Source organism: Populus alba, chromosome 18 (assembly GCF_005239225.2).
Source record: "Populus alba chromosome 18, ASM523922v2, whole genome shotgun sequence".
Lineage (NCBI taxonomy): Eukaryota > Viridiplantae > Streptophyta > Magnoliopsida > Malpighiales > Salicaceae > Populus > Populus alba.
In genome coordinates, this window is record NC_133301.1 from 6,014,532 (window position 1) to 6,030,424 (window position 15,893).

Here is a 15,893-nt window from a genome sequence, read left to right on the forward strand (position 1 = left end):
TGACTGAAATTTTCTACTTTTCATTCTTGCAGGAGGTGAAAGGTGGCGATTTACAGGGCAAGGCACTACAGACATCTTTCTTACATCCTAAAAAAAACAAAAAACAATTTCCAACGATGATTTGTTGTCTATCTTCTTCCTAGAGAAGGCTAAGGTACATTTGTGATTCGTCCAGAGTTTTCTTTCTTCTACTCAGAGTCAGAGTCTACATTTCCCATGGCCTTCAACCCTCTTGGTCTCTGCATGGAAACGAATGAGATGCTGTGTAATGGACAGAGCAATGAAAATAAATAATGTTCATGAATTGGAGGTACCTTCTTGGTGATCTTCTTCTCTCTGACTTCATAACGTTCTAGTGTCAAATCACATAGCCATGCTCCGGGGCTCACAAGCTATGCAACAATGTCCAATAACCAAAACCAGAGTCAGATTACGACGTTCCCTCTAGAAAATCGACAGCTCGATACACCTCTCAAAAAAATAAAAAAATAAAAAAATAAAAAAAAGAGCACCATTTCTAACGTGATACTACCATCCCCCCGTACCCTTTTAATAACCAATAGTAAAAAAATAATAATAATAAAAAATCGGATCATGGGATGACAATTTGCCCACAAAGTAAACATTATTCCCGGAATATCACAAAAAATATAGCACATGGAGATAGAATATCATAGGCATGCATTTTGCGGTCCAAGGTGAGAGTAACCACCATAATAATAAACCACGGAATAAATTAAAAGACGGCCCCCAACAAGAGTGGGTAAGTGGCGAGTAACCGTCGGTTCATGCTACTTTTGTATTACACATTTGATGACAAGCTAGGAAATCCTCACCCTACACCTGGACACCATGAGAGTCCTAGCAAGTAATCTATTTGTTTATGAAAATAAGATTTCTCAAACTAGAGAGATAGAGCTAACAAACTTAGGTCATTATTAGTAGGTAGGCAAACATCCACAGCTTGGCTGACACGTACAACAAGTTGCTGCTGCTCTCACTTGGTCACCACATTACACGCTTTCCTAGCTTTTCCAGCCAAATTAAAAAAAAAAAAAAAAAGAGACCAAAATCGCGTAAACCCACCCTCCTCCCCGCTCAAACCCTAATCTTTCAATTGACGGGATCCTTAAAAAATCCTTTTTCCTTACGTGTTACTTTCTCCAAAAGAAAATTCATATAAAAATTAAAATTAAAATAATATTTTTTTATTTTTTAATATTTATTTTTAATACCAAACCAATAAAAAAATAAAAAATCTTTAAAAACTTTAAACAGGAAATAAAAACACTAACTTAATCACACCTGCGTTATAAATGTTCGTGCCTCATTCTAAATTCAATCACCTTTCTCCAATTCTATCGTTTGTAAGGTTATCCAAGATGTGTCTATTTCAATCCCATAAAAATAAATTAGCGTACAAATCAGTGAATGAGACAGTAGATTATTATTGATCATCTAAAACAGTTAAGGGGATGTTTTACTTTCCTAATCTTCAAATAATTTAGAATCTAATCAAAGATAGAGGAAGAATTCAAAAAAAAAAAAAAAAAAAAGGAAAGGGAGGTGAGGGGTCTTACATTGAGGGTGCGCTGAATGAATTTGGCTCTCTTTTTGGGTCTTTGAGGCAGCTTGGACCCTTTAAAGACAAAGAAATCTTCTTCTTTCTCTTTATTAGTTAAAGCAATAACAAACTTTGGTGGCCAAACTGCTGGTGGTGGTGGTGGTGGTGGTGGTTCTCCACTTCCCCCAGAAGATGACCCTCCTGCTTTCTTGGTATCCGAAGATGCCGCTGATTTGTTATTGTTATGATTCTCATGGTTTTTGCTGCTATTGTGGTGGTGGTGGGTATGGTTGTTACTCCTCTTATCGTGCGCACCCTTGTCTGGTGAAGCAATCCTACCCAGACCACCACCGTTGCTCTGGCCTCCTCTCATGGCACTTGAATTCTCCGAATTCCTATTGAATTAACAGCACAAATACAGAACAAACAGCATCAAACAAACAAAATTAGATCATGTGACATGACTAGGAAATATGATAAAAGTGACACCCCCCATCTGAAGTGTGTTTTTAATGGAAAGTAGTGAAAAAATATATTTAAAAAAAAAAAAGTAAAAAAAGTGGAGAGATTTGAAGGGGGTAATTATGAAATTACGAGAATAACCTTTGGGGAATTTTGATTGATCTAAGATCGGTGGGCAGGGACTGTCTAGAATCTCGGCCGGTTTTGCGAAGAAAATGGGGTTTGCGAGTGAGATTTGACTTCTTTTGTGGGCTACATAGGATTTGAAAGGAGGGGTTATACTAGCAGGAGGCGCTGTGTTGTTTGATTTTTCTCCTATTTTTGCCCTCTGTTTATGAAAAGTTTTAGATATTTGAGGGGGAGAGAGATAGCAGTGGAGATTCTATTTCTATTCGTGTTCTAATCCAACGTGAACAGCTGGTCTTTTAAGCTGCTTTTGTGGCCGTTGGATCTTGTTTTGGCTCTTTTATAGGGTTTAAGAAGAATGTGGACCAGACTCCTGATCTTTTTATGTGAAATCGGACGGTGACTAGCGGTTTAAGAAAACGAAATTGGCGAGAGCTATGCTTTTCAGATACGGGTTAATATTATTTTGATGTGTGAATATTAAGAATAATATTAAATAAAAAATACTTTTAAGGAATAATAACCATCATGCTCTCAAATACCCTAAAACCCAAAGAGCCCCTGCGGGTGTGGATTAGAAAGTGAGAGGTTATGATCAAGAGAAGATAAGGCAGCCAAAAACCAACTAGAAACTACAGCAGGAAAAGTCAGATCTAATTCAGCCTCTCCTTTTCCTTCTTTTTCTATTTTATTCTGTATGCCTTTTGGACCAAATAATTCCTTATGGAAGCATACAATTCGTGTCATATTTCTGAGGTTTCCATGCAAGTAATTCTTCAAATCATCGTCGTAGTTTCCAATTCATAAATCCTTGCTAACAAGTCACTACTCCCTACTCAATTCCCCCCTTCAAGAACTCCCAACAAAATCATTAAAATTAGCAAAGAGCAGCCTATTTTATCTACACATCAATTTTGACTAGCAAGAAGAAGGCGCTTTCATGCACTGACCGTGACCGAACGGCTACAAAGAAGGCGCTTTCATGCACTTCTGAGCCCTTCCCATGCGCCACCTGACCATTCGGGAAGTGGACAAATATAAGCCTCTTTTAATATCTTACTTAACCAAGAAAAATATTGCTTGATCTTTTAAAGAATTTTATCAAACCTCTACGCCACCTGTTATGAAGTGTTTAGAAACTTGATGTAAATTACGTTTTTTTTAATTTAGTTTTTTGTTGAAAATTAAAAAAAAATTATATTTTCAAATTATTTTAATATACTAATATCAAAATTAATTTTTAAAAAATATAAAAAAATTTATTTTAATATATTTTTAAATAAAAAAATATTTTAAATCATCATCTTTATCACAATGTCAGCGACAATTTAAAAGTACCAAGTTGCTCGTTGAGACTGAAATACTTTATGAGGCCATCACCAGACCAGTCAGGCCAGGTGTCGGTCCAAGAGTAAATGGCATCAATTATATGCAGCCTTGTCCATTTTTATAAAAACCATCTACACTCGAACTAAAAAAAATAGTTTAACTAGTCACGAGTTCTAGCTTTCCCATGACTATTAGAGATATCGTTAATTTTAAAATTCATAATTTAATTAAGATATATAAGCTAATTCCAACACACAAGTTAATAATAATAATAATAATAAAAAAAGGATCTCAGACTAGTACCCTTATCCCTACAGTAAATATACTTAGTATTTGCGCTCGCAAGTCACAGAACTTCCTATTGTACTGATCATCAGAGCAAGGTAGAGATAAAATTTATTATATTTGAAATATTAGGTCATTAAATATCATTTAATTTTATCTGTATTTTCAACTAAAATTATTTTATTTTTTGATAATATTAATATTTATTTCGTTTATTATTATTTATGAACCTAACATGCAATTTTTAAAAAATTTATAGTCATGAGGTATCCTTTGATTTCATTTATTTAATTTGAATTAAAATTATTAAAAATAAAATAAAATATATTATATCATACTATATTTAAAATATTAGTTCATTAAATATCATTTAATTTTATCTATATTTTCAAATAAATTTATTGTATTTTTTTTGGTAATATTAATAATTATTTTATTTATTATTATTTATGAACCTAATATGCAATTTTTAAAAAAATTTATAGTCATTAATAACATGAACATAAAATTTATATTTTTTTATCTTTTTAATAAAAAAATTTACATAGTTTTCTCAAATTAATTATTCTTTTTTTTCTTCAATTGCGTACAAAGACATGATTTTCAATGTTTTTCTTTTTATCAAAATCTACTTTTCATATCATGATAATATTTTTTATTTAAAAAACTATACTTCTAATTAAGAAAAAAATGTTTTTATTAAAATAATTAAAAAAAATTAGTTTTGATGAAAGGGATACATTTTTTCTAGTTATTTTAAATTATTGAAATTTTTATTAAAAAATCATTTTAGTTGCCTTTAGTCTTAATTCAAAAAATATGCTACTAATAAATAAATATTTTGGTAAAAAAAAATGAAATTCTTTAGAGTTTTAATCATTTTATACAGACCTAAAACTAAAATAAGTGAAGGGAGGTGAAAAGTACTAACATGACCTAAATAAAATAAGTGACTAACACGACCCAAAAAGCATCGCGGGACCAGCCCGCGACCCGATCCGTATTCCTCCACCATTTCCCACAACCTCATATAATCAACACGGCAAGACCCCCACCACATAATATGCTCAAAATTTCATCCATCACATCAAGTAAACGTAAAAAGTTCATGTTACACTCACGAGCTGCATGGTAAAAGGGATAGATCTGTACCTTAAAATCCGCTGAGGGGGCGGCGGAGGAGGCGGAGACAGACGTTGACGGAGATTAGAATATCCGTTGCTGTGATTGCTATTATTATTATTATTATTTGTGCTGCTCGGGTGATGCCAAGTGCTGTCTTTATCTTTATTATCAGCTCTAACAAGTAACAACCCGACGGTCCACACGAACTGTTGTCTTATGAACCGGGGCGGTCGAAACGTCCTTGACTTGAACTTTCATGCACCTGAGACGCTTCCGGTTCCCCCACTGCAAGACAAGATCAGACGACGTCGTTTGCCTATTGGGATCTAAGCTGGTTCTCTGGGCACCGTTGTTGCTGGTAGTGGTGTTGCTCGTGCTCCCATTATTGGTGCTCCTCAACGAGTCCTTTTCCATTTACTCTTCTACACCTGTCCCATCCCACCAATAATAAAAACAAAAAAGATAAAGCGAACTTTGCAACTTCCACAGAATTCAAATAAAAAGAAGCTGGGCCTGGCTTGCAAAAAAAAAAAAAACACACAACAAGGGAAAATAAAAGGGGAAAAGAAACCCGGTGTAGATTGTGAATCTGACGGCAAGGATTATTCAAGAAAAACAAAAATGAGCTGTGGCCGTGAGATTGGCATCTTTTATCAGTAGAAATGTAAGAGATGGATTCAATCTAGAAATGGATCTAAGAAATTTTAAAAAATTTATCCGCGTGGAGAAACAAGAGCATAAGAAATTCCTCAAAAGGGGCATGGTGCTTTTATTTGCAGAGAAAAAATCAGAAGAAGAAAATTCTACTAGAGTGTCGAAACTCCTCAAAGTACAAAATCGAACGCGCTTTTTGAGTAGTTTGTTTTGGCCCGTAGGTTTCCATGTACCATAAACAGAGATCATTGAGAAAATGATAACGAGAATGAGAATTGCAGGGGGAAGCTGCTTCTCTTGATTGTAGAATGTTCATTTCCCAAAATCAGCGAGAAAGGAAGAACGCGTCAAGAACAACTGATAACTACAATGTTAATCAGAAAGTGAATCAAGTAAGGATTTTTCACGGAGAAAGATTTTGGCCTGAAGAGAAGGAAAATCTCAAGCAGAATCCATAAAGGGTGAGAGAGCAATTGAGGATAAAATCGATGCTTTACCCGGTAACTTCAAATATGTTGAATTGATTCTCAATCGAGTTGAATACCACAGAAAATGATCGTTCTTGGAACACTGTAGACTGCGGGAGAGCAAAAGCAGAGGAATCAGTTGCTGCTTTATTTTATAACAGGGGAGAGAGAGAGAGAGAGTCGCCAAGTAAATTGCAATTTAGGAAACTGTCAATCTTGAGAGTTAAACTGCAAAATCAGAACCTGGATTCTCATACAGATATCATTCAGATTTTGACGAAACGACTCTTATGACATTTCAAAGGACTTTTCATGTCAGATTCCAATCTCTGTATATCAAAAAAATCTTATTTAAATTGTATCCTCTAACAGTACACTCTGTCAAGAAATCCTCCAAATCCCTTCTGAAACTTCTTATATCTTTCCCAATGTGTCTGCAAAACAAAGAAGAAAAACAAACTCACGATTATTTGAGAAAATTAGCCAGAAAAAAGCATCCACATAAATCGAATTGTGTCTCAAATTCTGAACCTGAACCTATAGGTAATAAAACACAGCTCCGATACCTTCTCTCTATAAAACTCAATCAACCGAAGCCAATCTTCAAAATCAGAATCCAGCGTGGAACTCATTCCTTGTGAAAAAAAAAAACTTTCAAATCACTACAAATGTGCTTGTAAAACAAAGAATCCAACAAATTATCAACCACGTTTCCAGACTCTATCATGCAACGCTAATACAAAATCAGATTGCGTTTCTTAATCACACCTATAAATCTGTCTTCTTAAAAAGTTACAGATCCTCGACATTTATCCAGTTCTCTCCAATCTCATTCAAAACCCCACGTTTGGTTAGCGAGAAAGAGAGGAGAATTGCAAGAGATTTGGCTCTGAAAACCGTGAAGAAGAGCCAACCAATACTACAGAGAGCTGCTTCTCATCTTCCTCTTTAGTAAAACGAAACAAATGCTCTCTCTCTCTCTTCCCCTTTCAAACCCAGAGTTTTATTCGCCCCCCAGGTTAGATCCAACAATGAATAAATTGGGCTCACGGTGCTTTCTAGTCTAACGGAATCGTGAGAGACGTGGTGTTGTTTTTTCTCTTTTGTTAAATCATAACTAATAATTTAATTGTTTTGTTATTTTATTTAGCTGTGGTCAGCCAATCATGGTTAATTTGAAACAACATATGATATTTAATTCCTGTCCGGTAAAGTACAAGATTTTCTTTCTGCTTCGGGTTATACCAGGATAAATATGTAGTGAGATGCTACAAGGTGACTTTGAATGGTGTTATTTTTTCCTTACAAGTTTATTAATTAGATATGTTACTCATGTTTTACTCAGGTTGAGGTTGAGGTTGAGTTAATTTTTTAATATAAAAAAAATTGGAAACTTATCATGTTTTGAAAAACAAGATTCAATAAAAAAAAAAAAAACAAAATAATGACTTAATAATTTGAACATGTTAAAATAATAAAATAAGATAATAACTAATCTGAAAGAATGATGTAAAAAAATTACAATAAAAGGCAACAAAATAAATATTTTATTTTCAATTAATATTCACAAACATTTTTTATATTAATCTAGGCTTTATTTATATATATAAATTCATAAAGTGATTTCAATATCATTATAAAAAACATAATCTTATTTGAAAATCCATTGCAAAATTGGATAATATTTTAAATATCATTTAATTGTTTTAATTCATAATGAATTTGATTAAAAGAATTGAGGGTAATATAAAAAGATGCCAACACTGGGTCCAAAATGATCAGGCTACATACCTAGCCCAAAATAAAGAGCCCAGGAGTGCTTGGGCCAACAATGCTAGGCCTCTGTACCAGCCAGCCTTTTCTTTCTTTCTTTCTTTTTACATCATTAGCCCAGTTTTTATATATATATATATATATATATATATATATATATATATATATATATATATGTAATTAAATAGATGATATGTCTTCCATTTAGTAAAAAATTTTAGCTATTTGTAGAGGCTTTCAACTTTTTTTTTTAATCGAAAAACACTTAAAAAGAAATCCTAGAAACCCAAGCAAACTTATTTGTAATCACAAAACATCATAAATAGGTACAAAAAAAAAAAAACTAGATTGATTAACAAAAAAAACTTTCCAAACTTGAAAATATTTTTTTTAATAAGATGAAAGTTCCAAACCATCTTTATGAAACTCTATTATCTTTTTTTAAAAAAAAAAACTCATTAAAAATAAGACCAACCTTTTTCTTTGTTAGAATGTGACCAATTAAATATTTTTTTTCTCTATTATCTTTTTCTTACGATTTATTCTCCTCCATCAACACAAAGAAAAAAAAATGCAAACAAAATAAAGTTTATGATCTAAACATAAAATCCTTGAATAATAGGGATAAAATATATAAAAATATGAAACTCCAAGGACCAAATTATAGTTTTTTTACACATCTTAAAGAATAAAAAAAAATTGTTTGTTTTTTTAAAAAAATTTTGATCTCTGTTTTTTCAATTTTTTTCACAAACAATATTTTTTTTCTCCATAAAATTGATGGTTATTTAATAAAGGGAAGAGTTCCAAAAATCTTGTATATGTGACAACATGCAAATAAAGTAGAATTATGACACATCAATCGATGTGAACATCAAGAATAAAGATAAAATTAAGAAGAAATAAAATTTAAGGACAAAAGAAAACGAAGCATTATAGGATGAACAATGTTATCAACAATGCATACAGATAAAATCCAAAGTAAAAGTTTGTGGTGGCCTAAAAGCTTAGGTTCATCCCTAGCTCATATGATGGCCACTGGAGGCTTACATGGTCGTTAACTTCAGGGCCCGTGGGATTAGTCGAGAAGACACCCACGTTAATCAAAAAAAAAAAAAAAAAAAAAAAAGTTAATACTTTTACTTCACACATGCAACAAAAATTCAAATAAAAGACAACTATGATACATAAATCGATGCAAACATAGAATGTAATTTTAAAATTATGAAAAAAAAAATAAAGTTTGAGAATAAAAGAGTGTTATAGAATGGACCATGTCATCTACAATGCACGAAGACAAAACCAAAAACAGAGTTTTATTTATATTTAGTTTTTATTTTTATTTTTATTTTTAATTTAATTTTAATATTTAATTTTTTTATTTTTAATTTTTAATTTTATGAATTATAAGTGTCATTGAAAAAAATATGAGAGGATAATATAGTTTTTTTTTTATAAGTTTAAATTTACTTCTTTTATTTTTGAAAAACTCATTTTAGTTTGTATTTTTTTTTACTTTATGGTCCTATTATTTTTCTTGAAAATTACATTTTTGCTCTTATAATAATAATAATAATAATAATAAAACCTATTTCAATTAGCCTTTTTATATACAACTACTTTCATGTAATAGTTCATTACATATGTTTTTTTTAATATAACACTCATTGCCACATAAATCACTACAATTGTAATTCAAATTTAAAATTAAATTAAAAGAACTAAAAATACTAATAAATTTACTGTAGCAGTTAAAGAGAACACACTATGGATTATAAGAACAGTGCTCCAAACGTTTTCTCTTTTCTTTTCTTTTTTCTTTTTGTTTTGTTCCTTTTACCTTATTTTTTTCACTTGCTTTTTTAATTTGATCAATTCAAATTACGTTGATTTAAAATAGGCCTTGATTATTTGTTTTAATTGTCCAGATGTTGAGATCTACAAGAAAAAAAGTCTGTCATTATGTTGATGCTTAGTTTGACAAACTAAAACTCAAATTTATTAAATTAAAACAATTGTAACTCTAGGGACCAAATTTGAAACTTCAATGAATGTTTAACATTTTAGCAACATTGGACTAAAGTGAATGATAATGGAAAAATATTCAAGTCCTTCGATATTTTTTATCACTCAATTTTTTTCCTTCAATTTTATTCTTTTACATTGACTTTATTTTGGATTGGATTTAATGATTTATTTTGATTGCTTAGATATGGGGATGTTATGAAAATTTTTATTGATAAGTTAATACTTGATTTGAAAAATAGAATTCAACTTTACTTATTTAAAACAATTGAAAGTTCGATGATTAAATTTGAAACCGAAATAAATGTTTAGTTATTTTTTTCTCAGAGACCAAAGTGATCAGGTAAGGAGAAAAAGATTGAAATGTGTGAGATAAGCTGATGCCCTTCTTGTTGCCCTATAAGACTACTTCCAAGATCAAAAATTGGCGTTCCTTGGTTGTGTTGGGAGCATCTTGGCAAGTTCTTCCTTAGCACGCAACATGTGCTAACTAGAGAGTATGTGACTCCGACGATTTTTTTTTTCTCTTCTCTACTTGATTTTTATGTTGACTCTCTTCAAATGCCAAGGTGTTCTATCAATATTTTTATGTTAGATTTAATCTTTATTTTTTTTATTGTATTTTTTAGCAATCATAGTTTGATGATGCAAAATTTATATTTGATGGACCATGAAATGATTTTTAAAATCATGGACACACTAGGCAATGCACAATGAAAGAAATATTAAAAAAACAATGGAGATGTGATATAGAAGGGGGATGTGGTCTATTATGGATTGCAATGGCTACCCGCATTGTTTTTCCTTTGCTTTTTTTTTTTTTTTTATTACTTTGAAGTTTTTTTGTAACTTGACTATTTTTTTTTTATTTTGTCATTTTGATCATTTCATATTGAGATTATCTTGGATTGGGCTTGATGAATTTTTTGAGTTGGCTTGATGTGACAAAAATAGGTTTGAACGTTAAATCATTGTTCATTTGGTAGGAGCATTAGGTATGGAATTTGGAGCTAAAATAAATATTCAACTTTTTTTTTTTTTTCGTGCACGAGTTGCGTTTTACATTGTTATAGTCCATAAGTTCTTTGTTTTTATATTTTTTTTTCTCGGTTCCTTGATGTTTCTAGCCAAGATCCGGTAACAAAAAAGGTTGTTCTTAGTGTTAGTGAATTTATTTTTACAGGAAAGGTTTTATTATTGTGTTTTTATAGCGCTTCATCTTAATAAAAAAAAAAGTTTATCGAGTCTTTTTGTTTTTTTTTTGGAAGCTTAAAGTCTGATTAGAGATTATGAACAATTTATTGAGATCTCTAGAATTCTTTTTAGGTGTTTTCATTTGAGTAAAGATTGGAAAACGAGCTTATTAGGTCATAAAAGTTGGAGCCCACCATTCTAGACACTTACGATGGTCAGTGATCATGCTAGCAGGTAATATCTAGTCTTGAACCATAAGAAATTTAGGCGGAGAAGTAGTTTTTTTAGTATTTTACAGTTTACAGTGATAATTAGTGGCGGCTTTATGATACTAGCTAGTATTGAATGGAATGGCATTACCCAAGCGACTTGGGAGAACCTGCTGCCTCCTCTAGCCTGCTGGAATACCAGTTTTACAACGCATTTTGTTATAAACACGGGAAGAAGATGAATAAGCTGATTTTACTGGAAATCTTTAGGAAAATGTGCTTTCCTTACAAATCGCATCTTGGTAGAGAAGTGCTTCTAATTTATATTTACACAAGCAATCATGAGTGTGACCATTTGAATACATCACCGAAGTAACTTGTATACAGGTGGATCTCATGTGCAAAACAGCACACAGCCCTACCATTTTTCTTTTATATAGGACATTCTGCTTCAATTATTCGCTGAACCCTTTGTGAAGAGTGCTCCATGGACCAGAAGGAAAGCTGACACAAGCTTGTGCCGATGCCTCGGCCATCTGTTCCTTTCCAACTCCAGCATTGCAAAGGTTTGCAAGAGCTCGCATGTGTTTCATCCCATACTGGGATATGGATCCACAATGTGTTTCAAAAGTCCTCACCTGCATAGAAGAAGAGAAGACATTTTCTCAAAAAAGGAAATGAATCTTTCAATGTGTCACCAGCGGAGCTGGCAATCAATGAGAACATACAGGTTAGACGGTGATAAAGAAGAGGCTGAGAACAATAATATTTTACCAGTGTTTTAAGGCAGTCCCAGTCATCTACAAGAGGTTGCCCAGCAGGACGGATGGCATTCAACACCTCTGAGGCCTTTTCAATTCCAAAAAGGAGCTTCCCAATAAGTTTTATGCTGTGGTCTATATGCATTCTATGTGACATTGCTTCAAAAAATTGCTTCTGAGCTTCAAACTTCCTAGAAGAGCCTTCGGGGGCCTTGCGGTACTGCATAAAGCATGAGGACATACAGACTAAGGGAACTAAAGCAGAAAAGTATGGAGGGCATACAGAGTAAGGGAACTAAAGCAGAAAAGCATGGAGGACATACAGAGTAAGGGAACTAAAGCAGAAAGCTAATTTCTATGGTTAAAAACATGTGAAAAAACTTGTAGATAAAAGTAGTAGTTATGCACAGCATCCTACAAGAAGATTATTCCACTGAATTATCTTTCTACCTAACAACTTAGCCTTGATGTTTTTCTAAATCAAGTTATATCAGCAGCAACCCCAATGAGCACCTCTCATAATACCACCATAAAATGTCCTTTACTTGCTGGGCTAACCCTCATAATCTTCTAACAAAATTATAAGAACCCTCGCTCTTACCAAGCAACTGACACCATAGAGGGCATTGGCTTACAAGCACGAGAAAAAAAAAAAAAAAAAAATTAACAACTCTTTGCGCTAAAACTTTGTGCCCAAAAGGCAGTATTTTAATTCAAAATGGAACAAAGGAGGTAAGACAAACACCTTATCCCAGAAGTGGACAAGATCAGCATCACGCTGATTAACAGCTTTAGAACGAGGCCTCAACAAGTTCTCATCAATGAAAGTGAAGTTATCGTTAGCAGGGTTTGTACCCATATACAGGAAGATGCTGTCCTTGCTAAGTCCTACATCACCATATTGCATGACATGGGAACCATAGGGAGAATTGTCATTGGAAGTCCTCCTTTTTACCTGCAAATGCACCGCAATGAAATCATATGATTTGTAGGCAAGCAAAAAATATCAAATTTCTTGCCCTCCTTGGATTATATTCAAAATAGTCTAGTGTAAATAAATAGGTTGCAAGCACTTACCAGTTCATATTGCTGGTGCAAAGTTTCCGTCTGTAAATTGTGTATGTCGCTGTTCACAAGGTCAAATTATTAAAAAAAAAAATTGCATATAAAAATATCTGTCTTGGGAGAATGGAATAAAATTGAAATCATTTTTCAGCCCAGCAGAACATATGAAAAATGATTACCGGGCCAAGATAATCAATCCGAGAACCTAGGCCACTAATCAGCCTTGACAAAAAGTAAATCCTACATGCCTGATAGATGAGTGGCAAAAACAACTGAATGGTGTGTGTGACAATTTAATACTGACTTCCTTGCATCTAAACAAAAATAAAATTCAAAATTAACACCATGCATACCTATCCTCCATCCAAGCAACACTGTACAAGTCACCCAAACAGGTTTCATATTCTGGCGGGGGGCTAGGATTCTCTCCAGGACAATAGGTTCCCCAACTGCTCTCTTCCGCATTTGATGCTGTGGTTGCATAGATATTTAAACCTTGAGGAAGAAGACCCTCAAAGATGCTTCCGGATTCACAGGCTTCAAGATAAAACACCTGCAGTTTTACAGATATAGCCCATCAAGAAAAATTGGAAGTGGACTACTAGACTAACTCAGACTACCTTGTAATTACCAAGCTTTTATAGGTCCCAGATGCATGCTTCTTTTTTAAGACATCAATCAAATCACCAGCATAGAGGTAAGGATTGGTAGGCATACCTGACAAAAATCCACACATGAAAGTTAATTAGCCTATTTGATCAATCAGAAATGTAAAACCTACGAGAATTCTAATAAATAACAAGCCAGTAACAATAAAAGACAGTGGCAATAGCATTTCTAGGAATAGTTTTCAAAATTTTAATTCATCAGTCACAGGTTATCCATTTATTTTACTGGAATTTCAAGTTTCGATGTAATAATTAGATGAAACCAATTAAGAAGTAAATCCAAGGAAACAACAAATAGACAATGATCAGTGTGTATATAGAAATATGAAACTAACCTAGCACCCCAGGACCTCCATGATCAGTATAGTAAATGAAAATATGATCATTGGGGCCACTATCAACGACTTTTCCACTACCCCCAGTAAGAGCAGTCTTGTTTCCAAGTATAGCAGCAAAAAAGTTTCCAACAGTGACATCTTCACCGGTATAATCCTGCCAATACAAAACAACCACATGACTTGACTCCACAACATTCATATCTACATAAGAACCTAAGCTTCTTCTTCTTCTTCTTCTTCTTTTTTTTTTTAAAAAAAACCTTTGGAACTCCTTTGTAAACATCTTCTCCTTGAGGACTGTTAATGATGACTCCAGGCCTTGGATTCTCTGAGTTATAAGCAATGTCATCATACATGAAAACAATTATATTTTCTTCCTTTAATCCACCTTTTCTCAGCAGTTGATATGCATGACAAACATCTGCCTGAACAAGATTACAAAACAAAAATAAAACACACCTAATTATCATAAAAAAATACCATCATAATCACGCACAATATAAGAATATATGTAGCTAGAGTAAATTATGACCTGATGCCTGTAATTCCAGTAACCGTTAGATCCGGCAAGCAGGATCGCCCATCTAGTTCCAGCTGTTGAATCATCATCACTATTATCATCGTTATGGAAAAACCTGGAAGCCTCCGACGGCAACCGAAGAACGTCACCAACGGTGTCTCGGTCAGCGGCGGCGATACCACAGAAAGAAAGAAGAAGAAAAATTGTGCCGGCAGCGAGTCCCATCATTGTCGATTTTCCAGTTAAAAAGGAGGTAATCGGTTGGTGATTGATTCGCGGGTGAGGTTATGGATTTATATTATTAGATGTGGGTATATTGGTAATTCAAATGGATTAGAATCTTTATACTTGGGTGGTTCCTAAACAATCTGACGGCCAGGATATAATTGATTCTACTTATAAGAGGAATCTTGTGATAAGACTGCGGTAGACACCAGAGTGGGCCTAAGAAAATCACAGGATTTAATCTTGTGTCCTGACGGGGGAGGCATACGATGTAACTCATCTTATCGTGAGGCTCCGATTGAAACATATGGACTGACGTGTCTTATGTATTGACCGTAGATGCAATATTATTGGAAGTTGTACATAAATGCTAGGTGATATTTATGGAAGGATTGAGTTACATGGGAGAATGGAAGGTGTTTCTTTCAAGGTAAAACTCCATGATTTCTTATAAAAAGCTTAGGTGGGATATTTTAACATTTTATTACAGTTTCATGAAATTAATAAAATAATATAATTTCCACACAATTATAATTTTGAATATTAATTTTATAACAACCATTAATAACAACCATTAATTGTACACAATGATGTTTACTCCAAAATCAAAAGAATTAATTAATATATACAAAAAATTAATATAAAATTTTATAAAGATTTAATAGCCAAGATATGAAATTCAAAGTTCAAGGTTAAGAAATAAGAGGGGAGATTAGTTGATGTAGCATGGAAGAGAAATGAGAGAAGAAAAAGAAGGGAAAAAAAGAATGAGTAATCGGGGCTTCATTTTTCACATATTCGGTATTGTTAAAATGATCTCGATGAGATGATTCTAATCATATCATGGAAGATCATCAAATGAGGTCGTAATTAGTTAGTGGTTTTGTTTAAGATTAACCAAACCCTAAAGTACCTTAACCCAAAACTAACCCCAAACGAAATCAGTAACCAATTACGACATCTTTTGATGGTCTTCCATTGTGTGGTTAGAATCATCTTGTCAAAATCTATTTTAATGGGAATAGATGAGTAAGAAATAGAGTTTCAATATGTCCTCGATGACCCATTCTTTCTTTCCCTCATTTATCTTCCCATTATGTAAT

General features: G+C 33.0%; 2 protein-coding genes across 3 annotated transcripts; both read right to left on the reverse strand.

The window, feature by feature from the left end:
* Positions 1-7,048, reverse strand: LOC118040670 (uncharacterized). 2 transcript variants are annotated; one of them, XM_073406430.1, is made up of 6 exons: positions 6,579-7,048; positions 6,043-6,446; positions 4,919-5,319; positions 1,581-1,959; positions 315-392; positions 1-239 (listed from the first exon to the last, which is right to left on the reverse strand). In XM_073406430.1, exons 4-6 carry the CDS (start codon positions 1,935-1,937, stop codon positions 189-191), a joined length of 486 nt encoding a protein of 161 aa, XP_073262531.1. In that variant the 5' UTR covers positions 1,938-1,959; positions 4,919-5,319; positions 6,043-6,446; positions 6,579-7,048; the 3' UTR covers positions 1-188. The 2 variants fall into 2 exon arrangements, with proteins under 2 accessions (XP_073262531.1, XP_034903559.1); XM_035047668.2 differs by lacking the exons at positions 4,919-5,319; positions 6,043-6,446; positions 6,579-7,048 and adding an exon at positions 2,168-2,429.
* A 4,399-nt stretch (positions 7,049-11,447) lies between these two features.
* Positions 11,448-14,853, reverse strand: LOC118040672 (vacuolar-processing enzyme). Its single transcript, XM_035047671.2, has 9 exons — positions 14,578-14,853; positions 14,306-14,470; positions 14,043-14,199; positions 13,671-13,756; positions 13,393-13,592; positions 13,052-13,100; positions 12,720-12,929; positions 11,988-12,194; positions 11,448-11,851 (listed from the first exon to the last, which is right to left on the reverse strand). Exons 1-9 carry the CDS (start codon positions 14,791-14,793, stop codon positions 11,669-11,671), a joined length of 1,473 nt encoding a protein of 490 aa, XP_034903562.1. The 5' UTR covers positions 14,794-14,853; the 3' UTR covers positions 11,448-11,668.
* Positions 14,854-15,893: the final 1,040 nt, after the last annotated feature.